The 24,055-nt window shown below is 46.8% G+C and overlaps 1 protein-coding gene across 1 annotated transcript in view; it reads right to left on the bottom strand.

The window, feature by feature from the left end:
* The window catches only part of dpp6a (dipeptidyl-peptidase 6a), a 690,808-nt gene that overhangs the window by 471,903 nt on the left and 194,850 nt on the right, over nucleotides 1-24,055 (bottom strand). The window contains exon 3 of the mRNA XM_085987517.1: nucleotides 6,213-6,307. Within this exon, the coding sequence (XP_085843643.1) occupies nucleotides 6,213-6,242 (30 nt within the window). The 5' untranslated portion in view covers nucleotides 6,243-6,307. The remainder of the gene's footprint in view (nucleotides 1-6,212; nucleotides 6,308-24,055) is intronic.

Genomic DNA, 24,055 nt, shown 5'->3' with positions numbered 1-24,055 from the left:
TACATTTCCGGCATGGGCCAAATGGCCTCCTTCTGTACTGTATCATTCTATGATTACAACAGTGACTACACTTCAAAATTACTTAATTAAGGGGAAGTTAGATAAACACATATGTGAGCAAGGAATAGAAGGCTATGCTGATAGGGTGAGATGAAGAGGGACGGAAGGAGGATCGTGTGGAGCATAAACACCGGCATGGACCAGTTGGGCCGAACGGCCTATTTCTGTGCTATACATTCTATGTTCTTGGCTGTAAGGCGCTTTGGGACATCCTGAGATCGTGAAAGACATTATATGCCACCTTCACTAGGGCAATTGGGGATGGGCAATAAATGCTGGCCTTGCCAGCGATGCCCACATCCCATAAAAAACAAATTAAAAAAAGTCAAGATGAGGTAGAAGATCAGCCATGATCTTACTGAATGGCGGAGCTAGCTCGAAGGGCTAAATGGCCGACTCCTGCTCCTATTTCTTATGTCTTATGAATGCAAGTCTTTCTTTCCTTCTACGACACAATCTTCCGGCCTTGGGGCCTCATGGCTCCTGCTCTCCACCATCAGTCAGATAGAAGGCTGGTGGGCTGGGGCCTGCCTCTGGGCCCCTATTTCTGCCCCTCTTCCCACTGCAAGGTTGCGGAGGGGGCTGTGCCAGCAGGGTGCTCGGACCATGCTAAGGATGAGTGGAGATGAAAATCACCCTGAGGACTGCACAAGCATCAGAATCATTAGGCCTACAGAGCAAGTGATATTTTATCGCAATCCTCGAATTCAGACCAAACTCTACTGCATTGTCCATAAAATGTATATGTTGTGAAGAGTGAAGTAGATTAATCTGAGTTTAAATTTGAAAAGTGGCTTTTGATAGTACCGCCTGATTGATCTATAGACATTACCGCTTCTTTTTAAGTGTCTGCCATCAACTTTTACTTAATCTATCACTAAATTGTAATCGTCCACCTATAAAATATGACAGTTTGATAACACTGCTATAAATAATTAACACCTACTTATTAAAGAGATGTAACAATTCTGTAATAATTAACTTGCAAAATTCAGGAAAGCTGAGAACATCAAACTCTAACCAACTCATAAAGCTCTGATTAGTACTGCAGTTTGGGATGCAGTAATAATTTGAAATAAATACTGGTTATAAAACACCCCAAATTTTATGATTGTCTAAAGTTAAACTATCCTGAGCAGCTGAGGGGAGAAAATTGCAGGGCTATGGGGAAAGAGCAGCGGGGAGTGGAAATAATTGGAGAGCTCTTTCAAAAAGCCGGCACAGGCACGATGGGCCGAATGGCCTCCTTCTGGCTGTAAGATTCTATTCGAAATGCTAACCTTTAATAATAAAAAATAACCGAACCAGGCAGGTGGGGATTTCCTCTGTTCGTTATTTGTAGCACAATGGTAAATGAGCCCTTTCCTAACTTACATACATGTCAGTTTGGCTCAGTGGTAACAGACTCACCTCACGAGTCAAAAATGTCAAGCACCAAACCGGGAACCTGAGCACATATTCCAGACTGACTCTTCAGGGCTGTGGCGAGGGAGGGCCACACTGTTGGACGTGCCGTCTTTCAGAGGAGACGATAAGCTGAGAGGCCCCGTCGGCCTGTTCAGAGAGACTTAAAAGATCCTGTGCCTCTATTTGAAGAGAAGCAGGGTGCTGTCCCAGTGCCCTGATCAAGGTTAATCCTTCAAACAATGCCACCAAGACAGATTAACCGGTCATTCCGGCAGATTGGGTGACCGCTTTGCGGAACACCTCCGTTCAGTTCGTAAGCGTGACCCCAAGCTTCCAGTCACCTGTCACTTTAATTCTGCACTCCAGAGAGCCATAGAATCATAGAATGGTTACAGCACGGAAGAAGGCCATTCAGCCCGTCGAGCACATGCCGACTCTCTGCAAGAGCACATCAGCGAGTTCCACTCCCCCACCCTTTCCCCGTAGCCCTGCAAAAACATTTCCTTCAGGTATTTATCCAACTCCCCTTTGAAAGCCGTGATTAAGTCTCCCTCTACCACCCTTTAAGAACATAAGAAATAGGAGCAGGAGTCGGCCATTTGGCCTCTCAAACCTGCTCCGCCATTCAATAAGATCATGGCTGATCTTCTACCTCAACTCCACTTTCCTGCACTATCCCCATAGCCCTTGATTCCCTTAATATCCCAAAATCTATCACTCTCTATCTTGAATATACTCAACGACTGAGCCTCCACAGCCCTCTGGGGTAGAGAATTCCAAAGATTCACCACCTTCTGAGTGAAGAAATTTCTCCTCATCTCAGTCCTAAATGGCCGACCCCTTATTCTGAGACAGCACGGGCAGCACGGTGGCATAGTGGTTAGCACTGTTGCCTCACAGCGCCAGGGACCCGGGTTCAAATCCGGCCTCGGGTGACTGCCTGTGTGGAGTTTGCACATTCTCCCCGTGTTTGCGGGGGTTTCCTCCGGGTGCTCCGGTTTCCTCCCACAGTCCAAAGATGTGCGGGTTAGGTTGATTGGCTATGATAAAAAACTGGCCCTTAGTGTTAGGGGGGGATTAAATACGTGGGGTTACTGGGATAGGGCTTGGGTGGGATGGCTGTCGGTGTAGGGACCGGGTGCTAGGGTTTGGATGATCAGCCATGATCTCGTTGAATGGCGGAGCAGGCTCGAATGGCCTACTCCTGCTCCTATCTTCTATGTTTCTATGAGACTGTGACCCCTGGTTCTAGACTCCCCAGCCAGGGGAAACATCTACCCTGTCAAGCCCTGTAAGAATTTTGTATGTTTCAATGAGATCACCTCTCATTCTTCTAAACTCTAGAGAATATAGGCCTAGTCTACTCAATCTCTCCTCATAGGACAATCCCCCCCATCCCAGGAACCAGTCTGGTGAACCTTCGTTGCACTCCCTCTATGGTAAGTATATCCTTCCTTAGATAAGGAGACCAAAATTGTACACAATACTCCAGGTGTGGTCTCACCAGGGCCCTATATAATTGCAGTAAGACGTCTTTACTCTTATACTCAAATCCTCTTGTAATAAAGGCTAACAAACCATTTGCTTTCCTAATTGCTTGCTGTACCTGCAGGTTAACTTTCAGTGATTCGTGTACAAGGACACCCAGGTCCCTCTGAACACCAACATTTCCCAATCTCTCACCATTTAAAAATACTCTGCTTTTCAATTTTTCCTACCAAAGTGGATAACTTCACATTTCTCCACATTATATTCCATTTGCCATGTTCTTGCCCACTCACTTAGCTTGTCTATATCCCCTTGAAGCCTCGTTACATCCTCCTCACAATCTATATTCCCACCTAGCTTTGTATTATCAGCAAATTTGGATATATTACATTTGGTCCCCTCATCCAAATCATTGATGTAGATTGTGAATAGCTGAGGCCCAAGCACTGATCCTTGCGGTACCCCACTAGTTACAGCCGGCCAACCCGAAAATGACCTGTTTATTCCTACTCTCTGTTTTCTGTCCGTTAACCAATCCTCAATCCAAGCTAGTATATTACCCACAATCCCATGAGCCCCAATTTTGTTTAATAACCTCTTGTGTGGCACCTTATCGAATGCCTTCTGAAAACCCATATACACCACATCCACTGGTTCCCCTTTATCTACACTGTTCGCAATCTTGGTGTCATATTTGTCCCTGAAATGAGCTTCCGACCACATACCCGCAGCATAACTAAGACCGCCTATTTCCCCCTCCATAACATCGCCCATCTCCACCCTTGCCTCAGCTCATCCGCTGCTGAAACCCTCATCCATGCCTTTGTTACCTCTAGACTTGACTATTCCAACGCACTCCTGGCTGGCCTCCCACATTCCACCCTACGTAAATTTGAGGTCATCCAAAACTCGGCTGCCCATGCCTTAACTTGCACCAAGACCCATTCACTCATCACCCCTGTGCTCGCTGACCTACATTGACTCCCAGTTAAGCAGTGCCTCGATTTCAAAATTCTCATCCTTGTTTTCAAATCCCTCCTTGACTTCGCCCCTCCCTATCTCTGTAATCTCCTTCAGAGTCACAACTCCCCGAGATATCTGCGCTCCTCTAATTCTGCCCTCTTGAGGATCCCTGATTATAATCGCTCAACCTTTGGTGGCCGAGCCTTCTGTTGCCTCGGCCCTAAGCGCTGGAATTCCCTCCCTAAATCTCTCCGCCTCGCTATCTCTCTTTCCTCCTTTTAAGACGCTCCTTAAAACCTACCTCTTTGACCAAGCTTTTGGTCACCTGCTCTTTTATGTGGATCGGTGTCAAATTTTTTGTCTTAAAATGCTCCTGTGAAGCGCCTTGGGTCATTTTACTACGTTAAAGGCGCTATATAAATACAAGTTGTTGTTGTTATTGTTATCTATTCTGCTAGTTACAACCACAAAAAAATCTAACAGATTCATCAAACATGATTTCCCTTTCATAAATCCATGTTGACTGCCCAATCATATAATTATTTTCTAAGTGTCCTGTTACCGTGTCCTTAATAATAGATTCTAGCATTTTCCCTACTACTGATTTCAGGCAGTGCATTCCAGATCCTAACCGCTCGCTGAGTAAAAAGTTTTTCCCCATGTGGCCTTTGGACCTTCTGCCAATTACCTTAAATCTGTGTCCTCTGGTTCTCGACCCTTCCGCCAATGGGAATAGTTGCTCTCTATCTACTCTGTCTAGACCCCTCATGATTTTGAACACCTCTATCAAATCTCTCAACCTTCTCTGCTCTAAGGAGAACAACTCCAGTCTATTGACATAACTGAAGTCCCTTATCCCTGGAATCATTCTCGTAATTCTTTTCTGCATCCTCTCTAAGGCCTTCACATCCTTTCTAAAGTGCGGTGCCCAGAATTGGACACAATAGTCCAGTTGAGGCCGAATCAGTATTTTATACAGGTTCATCATAATTTCCACGCTTTTGTACTCTATACCTCTATTCATGAAGACCACTCCCACTCTGACCTCTCGTTCCTCAGCCTCTTACACTGTTCCCATGAAGCTCAACATAAACTCGAGGAGCAGCACCTCATCTTTCGATTAGGCACTTTACAGCCTTCTGGACTCAACATCGAGTTCAACAATTTCAGACCATAACCTCGGCCCCTATCTTGTTTTTCTCTCTCTCTCACATGGCAGCTGTCGATCATTCTGCCATTGCCATTTACACTTCATCTAGAGTCATCTTTTGTTTCTTTACTTGTCCCATTACCATCTCCTTTTGCTTCGTACAATCACCCCTTTTGTCATTTAATCTCTCCTGCCTTCCACCCTATCACAGACCTTCCCTTTTGTTCTTTCCTCCCCTCCCGCCGTTTCCCTGCCCCTGCACCTGCTCAAAATCTGTTACATCTCTAACTTCTTCCAGTTCTGACGAAGGGCCATCGACCCGAAACGTTGACTCTGTTTCTCTCTCTCCACAGATGCTGCCTGACCTGCTGAGTGTTTCCAGCATTTTCTGTTTTTATTAATTGGTCATTCGCCTGATTTCTGTTTGTGGGAGCTTGACGTGCGCAACTTGGCTGCCGCCCTTGCCTGTACAACAGATGTGAAGCACTTTGAGACACCCTGAGAACATGTAACGGTGCTATACAAGCGATCTTCACTTCTAAATCTGTTGACAAGGTTGCTACAAATGCCATACGCAGGAAATCAGCCCGCGTCAAGTACACAACGATTGCAGCTGAACGCCTATGACATGAATCAGTCATTCATGAAAGAAAGACTTATGAAATAATACTGAGCGGCCTACGGGTGGCGCTGTCCAGGGAGAGTATAAATACTCAGGCACGGGCCCAGCTTGCGCAGGACATTCTTAACAGGAACTAGCGAAGGACACAACTAGACCTCCATGTTGTAAAACAGTTGATTAAAGCTTTGTGTAACGCTTCGGTCAAGTGCCTAGTAGTTCTCTTACGTCAGCCTACACATAAACTTTTTGATCAGTGCAAACAAAACAAAACCGAGTGCCTCGGGTGTACTGGTACAGTGCACGCTTTAAAAAAAAAATGCACTAATTATCCATCAAAACGTCACTGTTAGAAAACAAAGCCTCACTCTTTTAGCGACTGCCCACTGCACTTCTGTGAAACCTTAAAAATGGTTCGTTTGCCGCGGATCCCAACATTAACTGTTGCACAGTCTCCCACTTTGTGCCGTGGTTTTCTGAAGCGACCGCCGCGATTTCAAGAGGAAAGGTGAAGGAAATGCTTACAAACTTCTGGTTTTTCATCAAAAGTGTCATTTCCTCGGTTTCGACGTTCAGTCTCTCCAGATTTCCATCCCAGGTGCGAAACAGCAGTTCAGTATCTGTGCACAAACAGAAAGAGGTTGAGGCGATCGGCAGAGCCAGGTGCGTTCCGTGCTGTCACGTTAAAAATAGAAACACATAATTGGGATCAAACTGGACTCCGGCAGGGCCGCAGAACGGGCAGTATCGCCTCTGCCGCCTCTTTTAAGTCCTGTGCAGTCGTAAGACTTGCATTTCTATAGCGCCTTTCATGACCTCAGAACATCCCAAAGCGCTTTACAACCAATGAAGTACTTTTTGAAGGGCAGTCACTGTTGTAATGTAGGAAACGCGGCAGCCAATTTGTGCACAGCAAGCTTCCGCACAAACAGCAATGTGATGATGACCAGATCATCTGATTTTAGTGATGTTGGTGGAGGGTTAAATATTGGCCAGGACTCCAGGCAGAACTCTCCTGCTCTTCTTCAAAATAGTGCCGTGGGATCTTTTACGTTCACCTGAGATGACAGACTGGGGCCTCAGTTTAACATCTCAACCTTTGACAGAGGTTAAAAGTGCATAGATGAGGTACAATCCTGTACAACAGACATGAACGGTACTAGATTAGTTGAGGTACAATGTTATATAATCGAGGTTAATGGTTGTACGTGATGGCAACGCAGACATACATCGGAGTAATGGCAATCTGCGATGTGATTGGACGTGCTTTTACCTGCACTCACGTTGACAGCTGAGAGTTTTGAAAATGATATTTTAAAGCAAGACATGAGATTGGAAAGACAAACGCAAACAGCCCAAGAAGACCTCTTCAAAAACACTGGGGAAAAGGCATTCTGAACTGAGACTTGAATCATTTCTAACAAGAGTTGTCAGGCATTTCCCTCTGAGTTGCTTTGAACAAATTTTAAAGATAAAATAATTCTCTAGGATCTTGAAATGACTGCACACTAACATTGCAAAGCTCTTAACATGTTCACAGGAAATTCTTCTGTCTGCTATTTTAGTAGAAGCAACAGCCTATTTATGCAGTATAATTTATGCAGTATTTTAGCAATATATGCTGACTGACTTTTACTAAACAGTGGAGCTCTCAGAAGATGCAAAATGAATACAAGATTAAAGTATGGGGATTGGTAGTACGGTGACTGCAAAAATCACTAGCACTAGTGAGCGACCATTTAATGACAAAGCGTTGAAAGGCATCACAATCCATGAATCAAAGGGAAGACTCCTAATGGTGGATTCAGAGATGCTGACCCTCATTTATTACAAATAAAATCATTGGAATTAAACCTCAGTTGAATTTCCACACACGTGAGTTAATCTTGTTTTATGATGAACACAAGGCAACTCAAGGACATGGAAAAGCCAGCTAGCCCAACGAAGCTTGATCCTTTAACCTTCCAACTTTCCCAGCCCAGTATCCAACTGTGTTTTGGATACCCCTAAAGTCTGTCTCTGTACTAAATAAAGAAAGACTTGCATTTCTATAGCGCCTTTCATGACCACTGGATGTCCCAAAGCGTTTTACAGCCAATTAAGTGCTTTTTGAAGTGTCGTCACTGTTGTAATGTAGGAATTTAAGGTACTACCCTGCCTGGTGGATCACTCCAGACACTTATCACCCTTTGTATGAAGAAGTTCCTTCTGTTTTCTGTTCTGAATTTACCTTTTGCTATCCTGGATCCAGCAGCCCAGGTGTTGGTACCATTTCTCGGTGGGCTCCAGTTTTCGGACTGCTCCTCCTTATTTTTGGCCATGAAATCAGATTTGGGTTCTTGAGAAGGGGCTTCTATTCGAGAAGGGCAACCCCGGCGTTTAGAGGCAAAATTTGCTGCAGCTTCTCCTTCTCTCCCTGGCCAGTCCTGTACAGACATTCCTTGCAAGTTATCGCGCAGTTAGCTAAAAGGGTGCGGTAATACAGTGGCTAATAATCCAGAGAACGGTCAACTTACGGCTGCTTCGGTGCAGGTAAGTAACCTGGACAATTTTAACTGCCTGCCTACCCAATTTCCGACAAACGGGTGGGATTAAAATTGCGCCCCATGTGCTCTCCATCACAAAGACCGCCTAAATCCACCTCCATAATGGTGTCTGACTCCGCACCTACCTCAGCTCATCTGCTGCTGAAACTCATACAAATTCCCTTTTCACCTCCAGACTCGTTGCAATGCCTCCCAACCGTTACCCTCCGTAAGCTTCACTTCATCCAAAACTCTGTGGCTTGTATCCTGCTTGTATCCTAACCTAAGTCAGCGTCTTTAGGAGAGGAGGAGAAAACCTGGAAAAATTCTGTATCGTACAGCATTAACAACTTGTGCCGTTTACTCATCAACCCTGTGTTTGCTGATCTACATTGGCTCCCGGTCCCCCAGTACCTCCAATTTAAAATTAAAATTCATATCCGTGAGTTTAAATCCCTTCTTGGACTTACCCTTCCCAACCTCTGTAACTTCCTCCAGTTCTGTAACCCTCCCCCCCGACTGTCCCTTCCTCCTATTTTGGCCACCTACCTGCTATAGGCTGCAGCCGTGTGATTATCTACCATTCCCTCCACCGCCGGCGTACCCTGGCTGCAGTGTGTACCATCTACAAGATGCACTGCAGCAACTCGTCAAGACTTCTTAGGCAGCACCTCCCAAACCCGCGACCTCTACCACCTAGAAGGACAAAGGCAGCAGGTGCATGGGAACACCACCACCTCCATGTTCCCTTCCAAGTCACACACCATCCTGACTTGGAAATATATCGCCGATCATTCACCGTCACTGGGTCAAAATCCTGGAACTCCCTCCCTAACAGCACTGTGGAAGTACCTTCACCACACGGACTGCAGCGGTTCAAGAAGGTGGCTCACCACCACCTTCTCAAGGGCAACTAGGGATGGGCAATAAATGTTGGCCTTGCCAGCGACGCCCAGATCCCATGAACGAATAAAAATAAAATTCCTACCGACTTTCCGCCCGGAATGGATGGGAAGTCAACCAGCGGGATTTAAATAAGGCTCAGGAGTTAAAATACCCCGGGACTCATTTCTGGGGCAGCGAATCAGTTTCTACCTCTCAGCAATACTCACCCGACTAAAACTGGCCCGGAGTTAAAATTAGGCCCATGGTGTCAGAAGCTAAGGAGGAGGTTATAGAGATAGAAAGGAGCAATGCCAGGAAGGGATTTAAAGACAAGGATTAGCATTTTAAATTGGAGGTGTGGGGAAGTCCAGGAGCCAATATAGGTTAGCAGGGACAGGGGTGATGGATGAGCGGGATTTGGCGTGGCTTGGGATTCAGACAGCAGGGATTTGGATGAGCTGAAGTTTACAGGGCATGGAGGATGGGAGGTCAGTCAGGAGAGCCTTGGAATGGTATAGTCTGGAGATGGAGGCAGGCGATGTTACAGAGATGGAAATACAGGAAACTCTTTGGTATCCGGTACCGACGGGACCGGGATGGTGCTGGTTGATTAAAAATTCCGGATGACAGAGAAGGATATCTACCGAGGCTATTTTTAACAAAAAAAAATTTTTTAAATCAAGAAATGTGCAGTATACAGTAATTGGGTACTCACCTACAGAATGTTGTGTTAAATGGATGGTGGAAGATGCTTGATTAAGTACAGTACTGCCAGTTGAGGGTAATCTATAACTCTTTAATTACTTAAGGTGAGGTGTTCGGACTTCCGACAGCGCCAAGAAGCCGAGTAGTGGCAGTTTGGAGAACTACCCCCACTGACTAACTCGGCCACCGCGGGAGACTCGGACTCGGCAACATTTCCGGTTATTGAGGTGTTGTTTTCGGAGTATGAATTTTGCCGGTTAATAGAGAATTCCGGATATTTAGGTGTCTGTACAAGAGTTTCCTGTAGTCAGTCTTTGTGATGCAGAGGATATGGGGAGTGATAACACATTAATTGGATAGCTCTACCAAAGAGCCAGTACCGGCACAATGGGCCGAATGACCTCCTTCTGTGCTGTATCATTCTATGATTCTATGCTCAGTGTGGGGTTTGAAAATGACAATGAGGTTTCAAACAGTCTAGTTCCGCCCGAGACAGTAGATGGAGATGGGGATGAATTCTGTGGCAAGGGTACAGAGTTTGAGATGGTGGGGGGAGGGGGGGGCGAAGACAATAGCTTCGGTCTTCTCAATGTTTAACTGATGGAAATTGTGGCTCATTCAAGACTGGGTGTCGGATAAGCTGTCTGACAACACAGCGGCAGCGGAGAGGTAGAGCTGGGAGTCATCAGCGTACACGTGGAAGCTAAGCTTGTATCTGTGGATGATGTCGCCAAGTGGCATATGTAGGTGACGAACAGAAGGGCCCCGTTGTAGAACCATGGGAAGCTCTGGAGGTAGGAAGAGGAGGCTTATAAAATTCTGACAGGACTGGACAGACTAGATGCAGGAAGGATGTTCCCGATGGTCGGGGAGTTCAGAACCAGGGGTCACAGTCTAAGGATAAGGGGTAAGCCATTTAGGACAGAAATGAGGAGGAATGTCTTCACCCAGATTCAGATTCAGATTCAGATTCGATTTATTTGCCATATGTAACAAGTACAATGGAATGCTTGTTCCCCATAGGGACGCGTCAGCTATACATACAGCGCCGCGTTCAGAGTCAATACAATGGCTTCCCGTGGCAGTGGGAGCACGATGTCCCTCAGCCGCTCCGTCCTCCTCTTCACCGCGGCCTCCTCCTCACTGTTGCTGGCTCCACGTGTGGTGGCCTGCTTCTCCCGCTCTGGCCACCATGCCCGGCTCCCCTCCTCCCATCCGGACTGCGAGTTACCCGAAATGGAGCTGCCGGCCGACGTGCTGCAGCGTGTCGTGAGTCTGCTGCTGCTGCTCGTTGCGCTGTGCTCCTCCGCCCGACTCGCCGAACACATCGTCGGGATGTGAATGCTCCAATTCGGCCTCCTCTTCACCGTCGCCGGCTCCACGGCCCGGGGCCTACTTCTCTCTCTTCGCGGGTCGGCCTCTGGCCACCATGCTCGGCTCCCCTCCTCCCAGTCGGAATTCCTTCCTGCCGAGGAGCTGCCGGCCGATGTGCTCCAGCGGGTCGGCTTGGCTGCTGCTGCTGCAGCTCACCACGCTGCGCTGCCTCTGCCCGACTCGCCGAGCACTTCGCTCTGGTTGCGGGAACGAGCGGCGAGAGCTGGCCGCCCGAAGCAGGGAGAGCGATCTCAGCACCGGACCATCACGGCCGTCATCTTAGAATCTGTGAACCAGAGAACCTGTGGTGAACCTGTGGAATTCTCTACCACAGAAGGCAGTAGAGGCCAATTCATTAAATATATTCAAGAAGGAGTTGGATATATTTCTTAAAGCTAAAGGGATCAAGGGGTATGGGGAGAAAGCAGGGACAGGGTACTGAATTTGGATGATCAGCCATGATCGCATTGAATGGCGGAGCAGGCTCGAGGGGCCGAATGGCCTACTCCTGCTCCTATCTTCTATGTTTCTATGAGGCATCGCTCGAGCTGCTCTGGCTATGACTGATAGGTAAGAGTTGAATCATGTGAAGACAGTTCCATTGTGCTGAAGCAGGGAGGACAGGCACTGGGGGAGAATGGTATGGTTGACCGTGTTAATGGTTACGGTAAAGTCTAGGATGTCATTTGTGATTTGTAACTAGCAAACGTGATGGCATCAGACTGTTGGAAGGAGCAGCTGGACTGTGCAATTACTTCTGATACATGTTAATATGTGCTTCAAATATTTCATATATTTTGTCTCACTTATGTTAATAGATTCATTATTTGCAATTTTACACGTAATTGAAGTTATTGGTGCAATTCATATTTATGATTTAATTAATATAGGAATCATTTTCTGAGTGGCTTTGAGTTTCAAGTTTCATGAATACTGGGCATGGTTTATAAGTATCTAGCAACTTACAGTATCATGTCATGTTAATTATCTTATCTATTTGAATAAAGGGCCTACATTTTTTGAAAAAAAAGTATAAGTAGCTGACCTGGAAAATAATTGTGTTTTTCTGAAAAATCTAAGTGTTTGTAACATGTATTATTTCTTAGCTTTATTAAGTGAGAGGAACCTTCACTATGTTATTAAAGGAAATGACTTGTGTCGAATTGAATCAACATTCATTGTTCTGGTGTAATTTTTATGCAGCTTGGCACGTGTATTTTCTCTCAACTGGAGTCAATTTTGCTATTAGTGCAACTGTGGGTCTTGTCAAGTTGGACGGCTCTTTCTGAATTACTGAAGCAATTTGGAGCCCGTGTTGCAGTTAAATAAATAAATTAAATTACACCACTTGAACAATATTACTTTTCAAAATACCGCAACCGGTTGGATGATGACTTCTCGTTTCCTAATCCCATCGCAAATGTTCTAACTCAACCAGGAAAGAACAGCCTCAGCTCAGGCTCCAGTCTCCTCTACATCACTCATCGCTCATTCTCTTCGACCTCCACCGTCTCCCTCTGTCACCTGCACTCGCTTCTCTTTCCCTCGCCACCCTCTTTCTCCCTCGTGCACAAAAGGACAGGGCTGGGAGAAGCCCATGGCTTGGTGCAAGAGGTTGGGAGAGAATCGGGTGGTTTGGTCCAGATTCTTGGTTCTCAGCAATTCTCTTAAAAAATCTCCACACGGAAAAACTGACAACATTGGGGGCGATTTTGCCAGCCCTGGGGAGGCGGGTATGAAGGCGGGACTGCCAGGAAAATGGCAGAATTTGGGGGTGGGTGCCCAACCCGCCTCCATGCCATCTTCCCAGGAGGCGGGTAGCCGTCCCGCGCCGGGTCCCATCTCCTTGGAGGCGGGAAGGGATTAAAGCCTATTAACTGCCTGTTAACAAGTAGTTAACAGGCAGAAAATAGGATTATCCCCATTTTGCCCTCACAAGTGCAGGCTTCTCAAAGACTTCGAAACCCGCCAGGTCAGCGAGGCGAGTACTGGGTTGGCGGGGGGTTGGGGGTGCAAAAGTGTGGTGTGAAGGTACGTGATGGGTGCAAGAGTGGAGAGGTGAGTATCTGAGGTAAGTGGAAAGTATTAGTAAATGTGTACTTACCTTTGTTTCTTCCTGCAGGCTTCAGTCGGTGTGTATGCGGAGAGTCTCGGACCTCCGTGTTGTAGATGACAGATGGCTGTTGCATTCTCCAATGCAACAACCATCTCATTTCTGTAAAAGAAAGAAGTTTAATGAGGTCTTGAATTCAAGACCTCATCAAACTACAGAGAATGTCAGTGTTTGACAGCTTCACAGAGCTGTCAAATGATGACAATTCAGCTGTCAGAAATATTTGACAGATGAAACGTCATACGTTGACGTGCTCTGCAACCGGCTTTCCCTTAATTGGCCTGCTAAGCCCGCTGGTCAATCAAGGGAAAATAGCGTGGGTTGTCCACAAGTCGATGGAGGCGGGACTAAAACCCGACAAGCAGCAGCCCCGCCTCCAACGTGCCCCCATTGGCAAAATCATCCCCATAGTGTGCAAGCTAGCAGTGGTGTGAAATTATTGCTGCTTCTCAACACAAAAGAAAGAAAGAAAGAAAGAAAGAAAGAAAGAAAGAAAGAAAGGAAGGAAGGAAGGAAGGAAGGAAGGAAGAAAGAAGAAAGAAAGAAATCGCCTTTCACGACCACCGGACGTCCCAAAGCACTTTGCAGTCAATGAAGTACTTTTGAAGTGCAGTCACTGTTGTAATGTAGGAAATGCAGCAGCCAATTTGCGCACAGCAAGCTTCCACAAACAGCAATGTGATAATGACCAGATAATCTGTTTTAGTGGTGTTGATTTAGGGATAAATATTGGGCAGGACACCGGGAATAACTTCCCTGCTCTTCTTTGAAATAGTGCCATGGGATCTTTTACGTTGGCCTAAGAGGGTAGACGGGGCCTCGGTTTAACGTTTCATCCACAAGACGGTGCCTCCGACAGTGCAGCACTCCCTCAGCTCAGAGTTTTGTGCTCAAGTCTTAAAGGAATGACAGCGTTGCAACAAACAGGACACCAATAACTTCGCAACCACAGCTGGACATGGCACCTTGCCCAATCCCATAGACGTCACCGGCGGGTGACTAGAAAGAGCTAAAAGCTGAGAAAGTCATAGCTACTGAATCTTCACACCAACAGGAAGAGTGTTTGGAGTCACAGAAAACACTTTTAAATTACCTTCCTGCATTACTGATCCAACATTCCTGGAGAAGCTGACTATCTGTGTACACAGCTGCTCTGATCGACCTGGAGATGGCATTTTTCAGAGGTATTGGCTGAGAAATTAGAGTAGAGCCAACAACCAGCGCAGAATGAGCATTACGAAGAGAGCGCACGCCCAAAGATATCGGCCAGACGTGAATTTTGGCCTCTTAGCGCCAGCTGATAAGGCCGGTTTCGGTGAAAAAATGCTGGCTGCCTTGCTTCTGCCCACTTCCAGCGCGGAACGTGGCGGCCGCCATTTTGGGCAGGTTGGCAGTGCTGCCGTTGCCTGTGTTTGCTGCAAATATGGTAATTAGTCAGATTGTGACGTCAATCAGCACGCAACACTGAATTGATGCACGACCTGCTGTACTGGACGTCGCCGTTCCTTTTAACACGCATAGCAGAATGTGCGTTCAGCTGTTCGACAGACCCCCCCACCAGAGCTTCTCAAAAGGGACACACGCAACTTTGAGGTAAGTTTAGAATTTTGCTTTTGTACTGGTTTCTTTACATGTTATTTGAGTAGTGGCTTGGTGTAAGACGCAGCAAACGCAGGCAACGGCAGCACTGCCAACCTGCCCAAAATGGCGGCCGCCACGTTCCGCGCTGGAAGTGGGCAGAAGCAAGGCAGCCAGCACTTTTTCGGGTTCGAATCTGGCCTCGGGTGACTGTCTGTGTGGAGTTTGCACATTCTCCCCGTGTTTGCGTGGGTTTCCTCCGGGTGCTCCGGTTTCCTCCCACAGTCCAAAGATGTGCGGGTTAGGATGATTGGCTATGATAAATTGACCCTTAGTGTTAGGGGGATTAAATATGTGGGGTTACGGGGATAGGGTGGGATATGTGTTGGTGTAGGGGTTACGGGGATCGGGTGGGATATGTGTCGGTGCAGGCTCGATGGGCCGAAATGGCCTCTATCTGCATTGTGGGGTTTCTGTGATTTCAGTGATTAAAAAAGTTGTTAAAGTGCGAAGAGAGTGCAGGGAGTGCTGCTGGACGTTTGCAAGGCTTTGGCTCTTAAAGGAAAGCCTCTGAGAACATCACTTGCTCGCAGAGGGAGGAAGAGGAGGAGAGGAAGAGGAAGAAGCAGAAGAGGAGAAAGTAGAAGGAAGGAGGTAATCCAGGCAGCCCCTTTCCGGCTGGGATATCCAGGATTGAATCATCCGCCTGCGGTACCAGTGAACACAACCCAAATTCCCCTTTCAACATCTGTCCCACACCTTTCCTTCCCTCTGTTACTGACCATCACAGCATCCCCTTGGCCACAATGCTGAAATAAAAGCCACCACAAAGTAAACTTTCCAATCCATATAGGCATCCAATATTACATCAGAAAATTAACTAATATCCCTTGTGCATTCCCTTAGTGAGTGTCTTGCATGTGCCTTTGTGTATCTTTGTGCTCTTCCGCAGTGCTACAGCCAGTGGCTGCAGCATGGCTGGTGGAAGGCTTCTGACTTTCAGTGGGGGAGACTGCAGATGGCCTTGCAGGATGACCTCAAGGAGCTGGTGGCTGGGAGTGTGAAATCAAGTAACGGTGTTTCTTCTTCTTCTTCACTCTCCTCTCCCTCTTCTTGATATCTCAAGATATTTGGTGGGGGAAATGAGGCGGAAATGGGATGAGAGAAGGAAGATAACATATGAGGGTACCGGCATCTTGTATTCTTTCAGCCCCGCCACTGGCCAAGGGCTCAGCCATGCCACTGCCAAGAATGGTCAGTACCATCTCCTCCAAGGGGGTGAGGTGAAGCTAGGAACGTGAGGTGTGCCTCGTGTTTGGTGCAGATTGTGGGTAGGTGAGTGATGGGGAGGAGGGTCGTGCATTAAGCAGTGTTTGAGGCTTGTGGTGCAGTTGGTAGGAGACGGCTTTCAAAGATGCATTCACTGATCTTGAAGACTCGTCTGAGGTCATGAAACTTTTTTAGGCACTGGAGCCACCTCCTGGGGGGGGGGGCGGCACTGCTGGCAGTGACCATTTTGGCGATCTCATCCTTCTTTCTGGATGGCCTCCTGGTGCCCCCTGTGGGTGGAGGACCTCTCTTCTAGTGTCCATCCCCTGCACAAAGGCCTCGAGTGCAGCGCCCGAGACCCTGGGCGCCCTTTCTCTGGCCTGTTGAGCCATTTGGGTTAGTGTTGAAGCACTTTTAAAAAATTTCATCGCCAGAAGGCAGCTCACCTTTAAGAGGTGCAGGCTGCCAGTGAGAGGCGCAAAGCTAGCCTCCGGCAAACATCGAGAACTTGGGCCCCCCTGCCGAGCGCACAGCCTGTCAGCAATGCGTTCAGTGCTGGGCTGTGCACTACAATCATTATCATTAGCAGGTAGCACGAATTTGACCCGCTGCCTGAGCCCCTTTCAACGGGCGTGGGCATCACGGTGCCTGCGCCCTTTTTTATGCGTTGTTGAATTTCACCTCCTTTGTGCTTGGAATCTTAATTCCTGGCACAACAGCTCCAAACTGGTTTCTCTGATAGTATGAACCAACAGGCACGACGGGGACGAATTTTTCCCCTATTGTTTCCTTCTCTCGCTCCTTGTTCTGTGCGGCCGCCCTCTTCTCTCAACTTGTGTCTCCTCCAAAGGGGCAACGGCTGCACCTCAAAGCGTAAGTGTCATGTTTGCCCTCTGGGACCGTTGAATCAGCTGGTGTGTATTAAGTCCTCGGTCGGCACATAACTCCAGTGGAGTATGCCAAGCGACTGTCGAGAATTTACAGCATGGCTAATGTTAATTGCAACCCCCAAACCATTGACTTAATTGATGTTTTAAACTCCACCAGTTTAAAAGATTTACCGCTGTCTTAAATCTCCACTGACATCTGTGAACGAGCGCAAATGCTGTCCATAATACCCAGGCTGCCATTTTCCACAGGATATTAAGTCAGAAGATAATTAACACAAACCTGTTCCTTCCATAGAAAATGATCCCCAAAGGCCCAATTTGTTTTTTTAAGATTGTAAATTTTTTAAATTTGAAAGAACTTGTGACTTTCACGACCTCAGAACATCCCAAAGCACTTTATAGCCAATGACGTACTTTTGAAGTATAGTCACTGTTGTAATGCAGGCAGCCAGTTTCCACACAGCAAGATCCCACAAAAAGCAATGTAATAATGACCAGATAGTCTGTTTTTTTTACTGATGTTGGTTGAGGTGATAAATATTGGCTAGAACACTGCAGAGAATTCCCCTGCTCTTCGTCAACATAATGCCACGGGATCTTTTACATCCACAGAGGGTGATTTGGTTTAACATCTCATCCGAAAGACAATGCAGCACTCCCTCAGTACTGCACTGAAGTGTCAGCCTATATTTTGTGCTCAAGTGTCAGGAGTGGGACTTGAACCCACAATCCTACTGATTCAAAAGCAAGCATGCTGCCACTGAGCCACAGCTGACACTTCTTAGAAATTTAGTTTTGCTGATCCGGGTACTGAGGAATGCAACACTTTCCAATTTTTCCACCAGCATCAGGCACTCCCACATCAGGTTTAAGACAGGTTGGCGCACCCTCTGGTTTGCCCCAGCAACCTCCTTTAAACGCGATCTCAGAACAGTGCCCTATAATGTACCAGGGCAACACTTCCATTTCCAATCTTAGCCATCTTTTTTGCGGGGGTGGAGGGGGGTTGCAAAGGTCTTTCTGAGTGGTGCTGTGGATTGAATTATATAGAAGTTACAGCACAGAAACAAGCCATTTGGTTCAACTGATGTGTGCCGGTGTTTATGCTCCACACAAGTCTCCTCCCACCCCTCTTCATCTAACCCTATCAACATATCCTTCTATTCCTTTCTCCCTCATGTACTTATCTAGCTTCCTGGGTGAGTGGGCGTGTGTGCTGTGAGGAGGATGCAGAGAAACTCCAGTATGATTTGGACAGGTTGGGTGATTGGGCAGAAGCATGGCAGATGTAGTATAATGTGGATAAATGCGAGGTTATCCACTTTGGTGGCAAAAACAGGAAGCAAATTATTATCTGAACGGCAATAGATTGGGAGAAGGGGAAGTACAACGAGACCTGGGTGTCCTTGTGCATCAGTCGCTGAAGGTAAGCATGCAGGTGCAGCAGGCGGTTAAGAAGGCAAATGGTATGTTGGCCTTCATCGCGGGAGGATTCGAGTACAGGAGCAAGAATGTCTTGCTGCAGTTGTACAGGGCCTTGGTGAGACCACACCTTGAGTACTGTGTGCAGTTTTGGTCGCCTTATCTGAGGAAGGATGTTCTTGCCATAGAGGGAGTGCAGCGAAGATTCACCAGACTGATACCTGGGATGGCAGGAATGACGTATGAGGAGAGATTGGGTCGATTGGGTTTATATTCGCTGGAGTTTAGAGGAATGAGAGGCGATCTCATTGAAACTAACAGGACTAGACAGTCTAGATGCAGGAAAGATGTTTCCAATGGCAGGCAGTCCAGAACCAGGGGTCACAGTCTAAGGATAAGGGGTAAGCCATTTAGGACTGAGATGAGAAGGAATTTCTTCACCCAGAGAGTGGTGAACCTGTGGAATTCTCTACCACAGAAGGCAGTTGAGGCCAATTCGTTAAATATATTCAAGAAGGAGTTAGATATATTTCTTAAGGCTAAAGGGATCAAGGGATATGGGGAGAAAGCAGGGACAGGGTACTGAATTTGGATGATCAGCCATGATCTCATTAAATGGCGGAGCAGGCTCGAGGGGCCGAATGGCCTACTCCTGCTCCTATCTGCTAAATGCATCTGTGCGATTCGCCTCAACAACTCCTTGCAGTAGCATATTCCACATTCTAACCACTCTGGGTAAAGAAGTTTCTCTTTAATTCCTTAATGGATTTATTAGTGACTATCTTATATTCATGGCCCCTAGTTCTGGTCTCCCCCACAAGTGGAAACACCTTCTCTACGTCGACCCTATCAAACCCCTTCATAATTTTATAAACCTCTATTAGGTCGCTCCCTCAGCCTTCTCTATTCGAGAGAAAAGAATCCCAGCCTATTCAGTTTTTGAGCGCTAGTTTATTCAAGTGAATACAGAATTATCAACAACTTTTTCCTGCATTTTCATAAGCGACCAGATCACTTCTAAAATATGAATCTCATATGTGTTATTATGTATGCGCTTAGCAAGCTAGAAGATCATGCGACTGTATATGAATTAGACACTGATGAAGTATAATTGACTCCTGCACAGAGGCAATTCTTCTTCACTCACCTGAGGATAACTACGATGTCTAATGCATATGCATGCACTGTGTTGTTCTCAACAGCAATTTTCCCTCTTTATTAGCAATGTTTATCTTTACAGCATAAATAATTCAAAAACAAATCGCTTATGTGATCTTATTATAGCACTGTTGTCTCACGAAGGATGATTACTGTAGCATGGTACTAACTTTGCTCTTACTGATTTTTTTTCTATAAACCTGCCTATTAGTGAATATGTAACAGATGCTTTTCAGTGGGTAGTAATTTGCGGTAAAATCTACAAATAAAAACGAAATCTAATCATAGAATGATATAGCACAGAAGGAGGCCATTCGGCCCATCGTGCCTGTGCCTCTTTGAAAGAGCAATCCAATTAGTCCCACTCCCCTGCTCCTTCCCCATAGCCCTGAAAATTTTCACTTTTCAAGTGTTTATCCAATTCCCTTTTGAAAGTTACTGTTGATTCTGCTTCCACCGCCCTTTCAGGCAGTGCGTTCCGGATCATAACAACTCGCTACGTAAAAAACTTACCTAAGGATATTTTTGGCTAATTTTACATAGAAACATAGAAACATAGAAGATAGGAGCAGGAGTAGGCCATTCGGCTCCTCGAGCCTGCTCCGCCATTCAATGAGATCATGGCTGATCATCCAAATTCAGTACCCTGTCCCTGCCCTCTCCCCATATCCCTTGATCCCTTTAGCCTTAAGAAATATATCTAACTCCTTCTTGAATATATTTAATGAATTGGCCTCTACTGCCTTCTGTGATAGAGAATTCCACAGGGTCACCACGCTCCAGTACGGTTTGGACAGGTTGGGTGATTGGGCAGAAACATGGCAAATGCACTATAATGTGGATAAATGTGAGGTTATCCACTTTGGTGGCAAAAACAGGAAGGCAGATTATTATTTGAATGGCAATAGATTGGGAGAAGGGGAAGTGCAAAGAGACCTGGGTGTTCTTGTGCACCAGTCACTGAAGGTAAGCATGCAGGTGCAGCAGGCGGTTAAGAAGGCAAATGGTATGTTGGCCTTCGTAGCAAGAGGGTTCGAGTACAGGAACAAGGATGTCTTGCTACAATTGTACAGGGCCTTGGTGAGACCGCACCTTGAATATTGTGTGCAGTTTTGGTCGCCTTACCTGAGGAAGGACGTTCTTGCCATGGAAGGAGTGCAGCGAAGATTCACCAGGCTGATACCTGGGATGGCAGGAATGACGTATGAGGAGAGATTGTGTCGATTGGGCTTATACTCACTGGAGTTTAGAAGATTGAGAGGGGATCTCATCGAAACTTATAAAATTCTGTCAGGCCTGGACAGACTAGATGCAGGAAGGATGTTTCTGATGGCCGGGGAGTCCAGAACCAGGGGTCATAGTCTAAGGATAAGGGGTAAGCCATTTAGGACTGAAATGAGGAGGAATTTCTTCACCCAGAGAGTGGTGAACCTGTGGAATTCTCTGCCACAGAGGGCGGTGGAGGCCAGTTCATTAAATATATTCAAGAAAGAGTTGGATATATTTCTTAAGGCTAAAGGGATCAAGGGATATGGGGAGAAGGCAGGGACAGGGTACTGAATTTGGATGATCAGCCATGATCTCATTGAATGGTGGAGCAGGCTCGAAGGGCCGAATGGCCTACTCCTGCTCCTACCTTCTATGTTTCTATGTTTCTCTGGGTGAAGAAATTCCTCCTCATCTCTGTCCTAAATGGCTTACCCCTTATCCTTAGACTGTGACCCCTGGTTCTGGACTCCCCGGCCAGCGGGAACATCCTTCCTGCATCTGGTCTGTCTAGTCCTGTTAGAATTTTATAAGTTTCAATGAGATCCCCTCTCATTCTTCTAAACTCCAGCGCGTATAAGTCCAATCGACCCAATCTCTCCTCATACGTCATTCCTGCCAGCCCATTTTCTTCTTTCCTTTCCTCAAGCTGCTGACCAATGCTGGGGGCTATAGTTACACAGGTGTCAGGCAGCCTCTGGTACCTCACCCAAGGTGCCTATTCTCCATGCTTTAGGCGGGACGTCAAGGCCTTAGAAATGGGTGCATCTAGAATGGTACCAGGGATGAAAGACTGGGGTTGTTCTCCTTCGAGCAGAGGAGGTTAAGGGGAGATTTGTTGAGGTGTTCAAAATCATAAACAATTCTGATAGAGTAAATAAGGAGAAACTGTTTCCAGTGGCAGAAGTGTCAGTAACCAGAGATCACAGAGTTAAGGTAATCGGCAAAAGAATCAGAGGCGACATGAGGAAAAAAGAATTCACGCCACGCGGTGTTATGATCTGGAATGCACTGCCTGAAAGGATGGTGGAAGTAGATTCAATAATAACTTTCAAAAGGGAATAAGATAAATACCTGAGGGCTATGGGGAAAGAGCAGGGGAGTGGGACTAATTGGATAGCACGTTCAAAGTGCCGGCACAGGCAAGATGGGCTGAACGGCTTCCTTCTGTGCTGTATCATTCTATGATTCTAAGCACAACCCTAGATAGGAAATGTCAGCAGTCTGTTTGGGGGAGGTGGGGGGGCAGGGGAGGGATTCAAACCTTCTCACCCAATATCCACATGATTCTTAACTGCCCTTGGAAGTGGCCTAGCAAGCCACTCAGTTGTATCCAACCGCGACAAACATTGTGGGAGCACCTTCGCCAAGCGGACTGCAGCAGTTCAAGATGAAGGCTCACCACTGCCTTCTCAAGGGCAATAAATACAGGCCCTGCCAGCAACACAAAAAAACATAGGTGAAAGCAGGTTTCTGTGAGCGGCGACCTTCTTTTGCCTCTTGTCGTTCTTCTGACCTGCCGGGACTGCGGGGTGAGAGGGCAGTGGCCCACCCAGCTGCCGAAGAAAACCACTTGTGCCGAGGCCGCTCTGGAAGGGGGTTCATTAAATTTTCAATCGCCCCGAAGTGGCGAATCGCCAGAGCTTTGAGTAATGCAACCCGTGGCGTGGCTGCCGCGGAAGACACCATTAGCCACAGCGGCCGGGCGGCATTGTTTTTAATGATATGTGCTTCAATCAAAGACAAATGGCGCTGCTTAAAACTCTGCCGGTAATGACTCCTGTCCGACGGCTAGATGAGAATTTTCGGCCTGATTTATTGTTGTCACTGCCAGCTGATCAAGGTCATTGTGGAATCTCATTTCTCAAAAACCTGCTCCTTCCACATGGGTGACATTTGGCGTAAATGATGCTGAAAATGGCAACTTTGAGACATAAATCCTCTGATTTCATTGTGTAATGGATTTTCTAAACGGAGGATTTCAGTAATAACACTCAACCCCTGAGGAAATGGACTCTCTTTTTGAAGGCTGGTAACAATTGTATTTTCTGACTTTGCAACAGCAGTGGAGTTGTGATGTGAGAAACACTAGATATTTTTTTTTTTCGCACTCAAAATGTCATGTTTGTTTTCCCTTGTCCCTCTTTTCGAGATAAGCTTCAATTGTCCTAGGGGACTTGTTTCTTAGGAAAGCTGGCAGGCCGGACAGTAATGAGAAACGCGGGCAAAGACAACCAATAACGGAGATTGAAAAACTACTCTTCCTTCTCGGCAACTTCCAGTGATAGCCTTTCGGTCACATTTTGATTAACAAAGCTGTAAGTAGTTCCTCAGCTCAAGCGCAGCACCTCCAAACATGTCTGCAGCAATCACTGTAAAAATGTGACTACACAAACCAGTCACAAATGGCCGGAATTTTCGCGAGGGGGGTTCAGCGGGCGGGATTTGTGGCGGGTCAGGTGGGAAAGTGGGTTTTTTTGACAGCAGGACAGGACCCCACTGTCAACCCGCCACCACGCGCCATTCCCAATGTCGGTTCTGTCAGCGCTGAGCAAACCCGACAAGCAGTGGCGGGTGACCCAATTAATCTCATTAACATCTAGTTGACAGATCATTAACAGGCTTTTTTAACTTACCTTTTCACTTTAACTTCATGGCCACGGGAACCACGCTGTTCGGGGACCACGTCTGTCAACCTGAGGCGGGAGTTCAGTGGCCATTGCTCCAGCTGATTATTTGACAGCTTCATAAGTACAGTAAAAGCTCCCACCTGACAGATCATCACTTTCCTCAGCCACAAGCTGTTTCTCAGTCCATTTCCAGCACAGATTCTGCAGGCTTTCCACTTTCCACACTCCACCCAGTATCACCTCATTGGAAGAACTAGCTCACCATTGACAGACTGCTTCTGTCATCTCTACTTCACCTGCAATCTATTCCATCAACATGGGTGCCCTTTATACTGTCTCACCTTGGTCGTCAGAATCTGACCACAATCAGCCCCAATGTCAGCAGCACCAGGCACACCAGCAGCACCAACAACACCAACCTTCTCCACAATCACCTGATGCTGCACAGGACAGAGGAAACATAGGAACCGAAGTCGGCCATTCAGCTCCTTGGGCCTGTTCCGCCATTCAATGAGATCATGGCTGTTCTGCAACCTAACTCCAAATACCCGCC

This window comes from Somniosus microcephalus, chromosome 5 (assembly GCF_052327205.1).
Source record: "Somniosus microcephalus isolate GS21.2 chromosome 5, FLI_Smic_1.0, whole genome shotgun sequence".
NCBI lineage: Eukaryota > Metazoa > Chordata > Chondrichthyes > Squaliformes > Somniosidae > Somniosus > Somniosus microcephalus.
The sequence above is the reverse complement of the archived record's forward strand: the minus strand, read 5'-3'. Positions and strand labels throughout refer to the sequence as shown.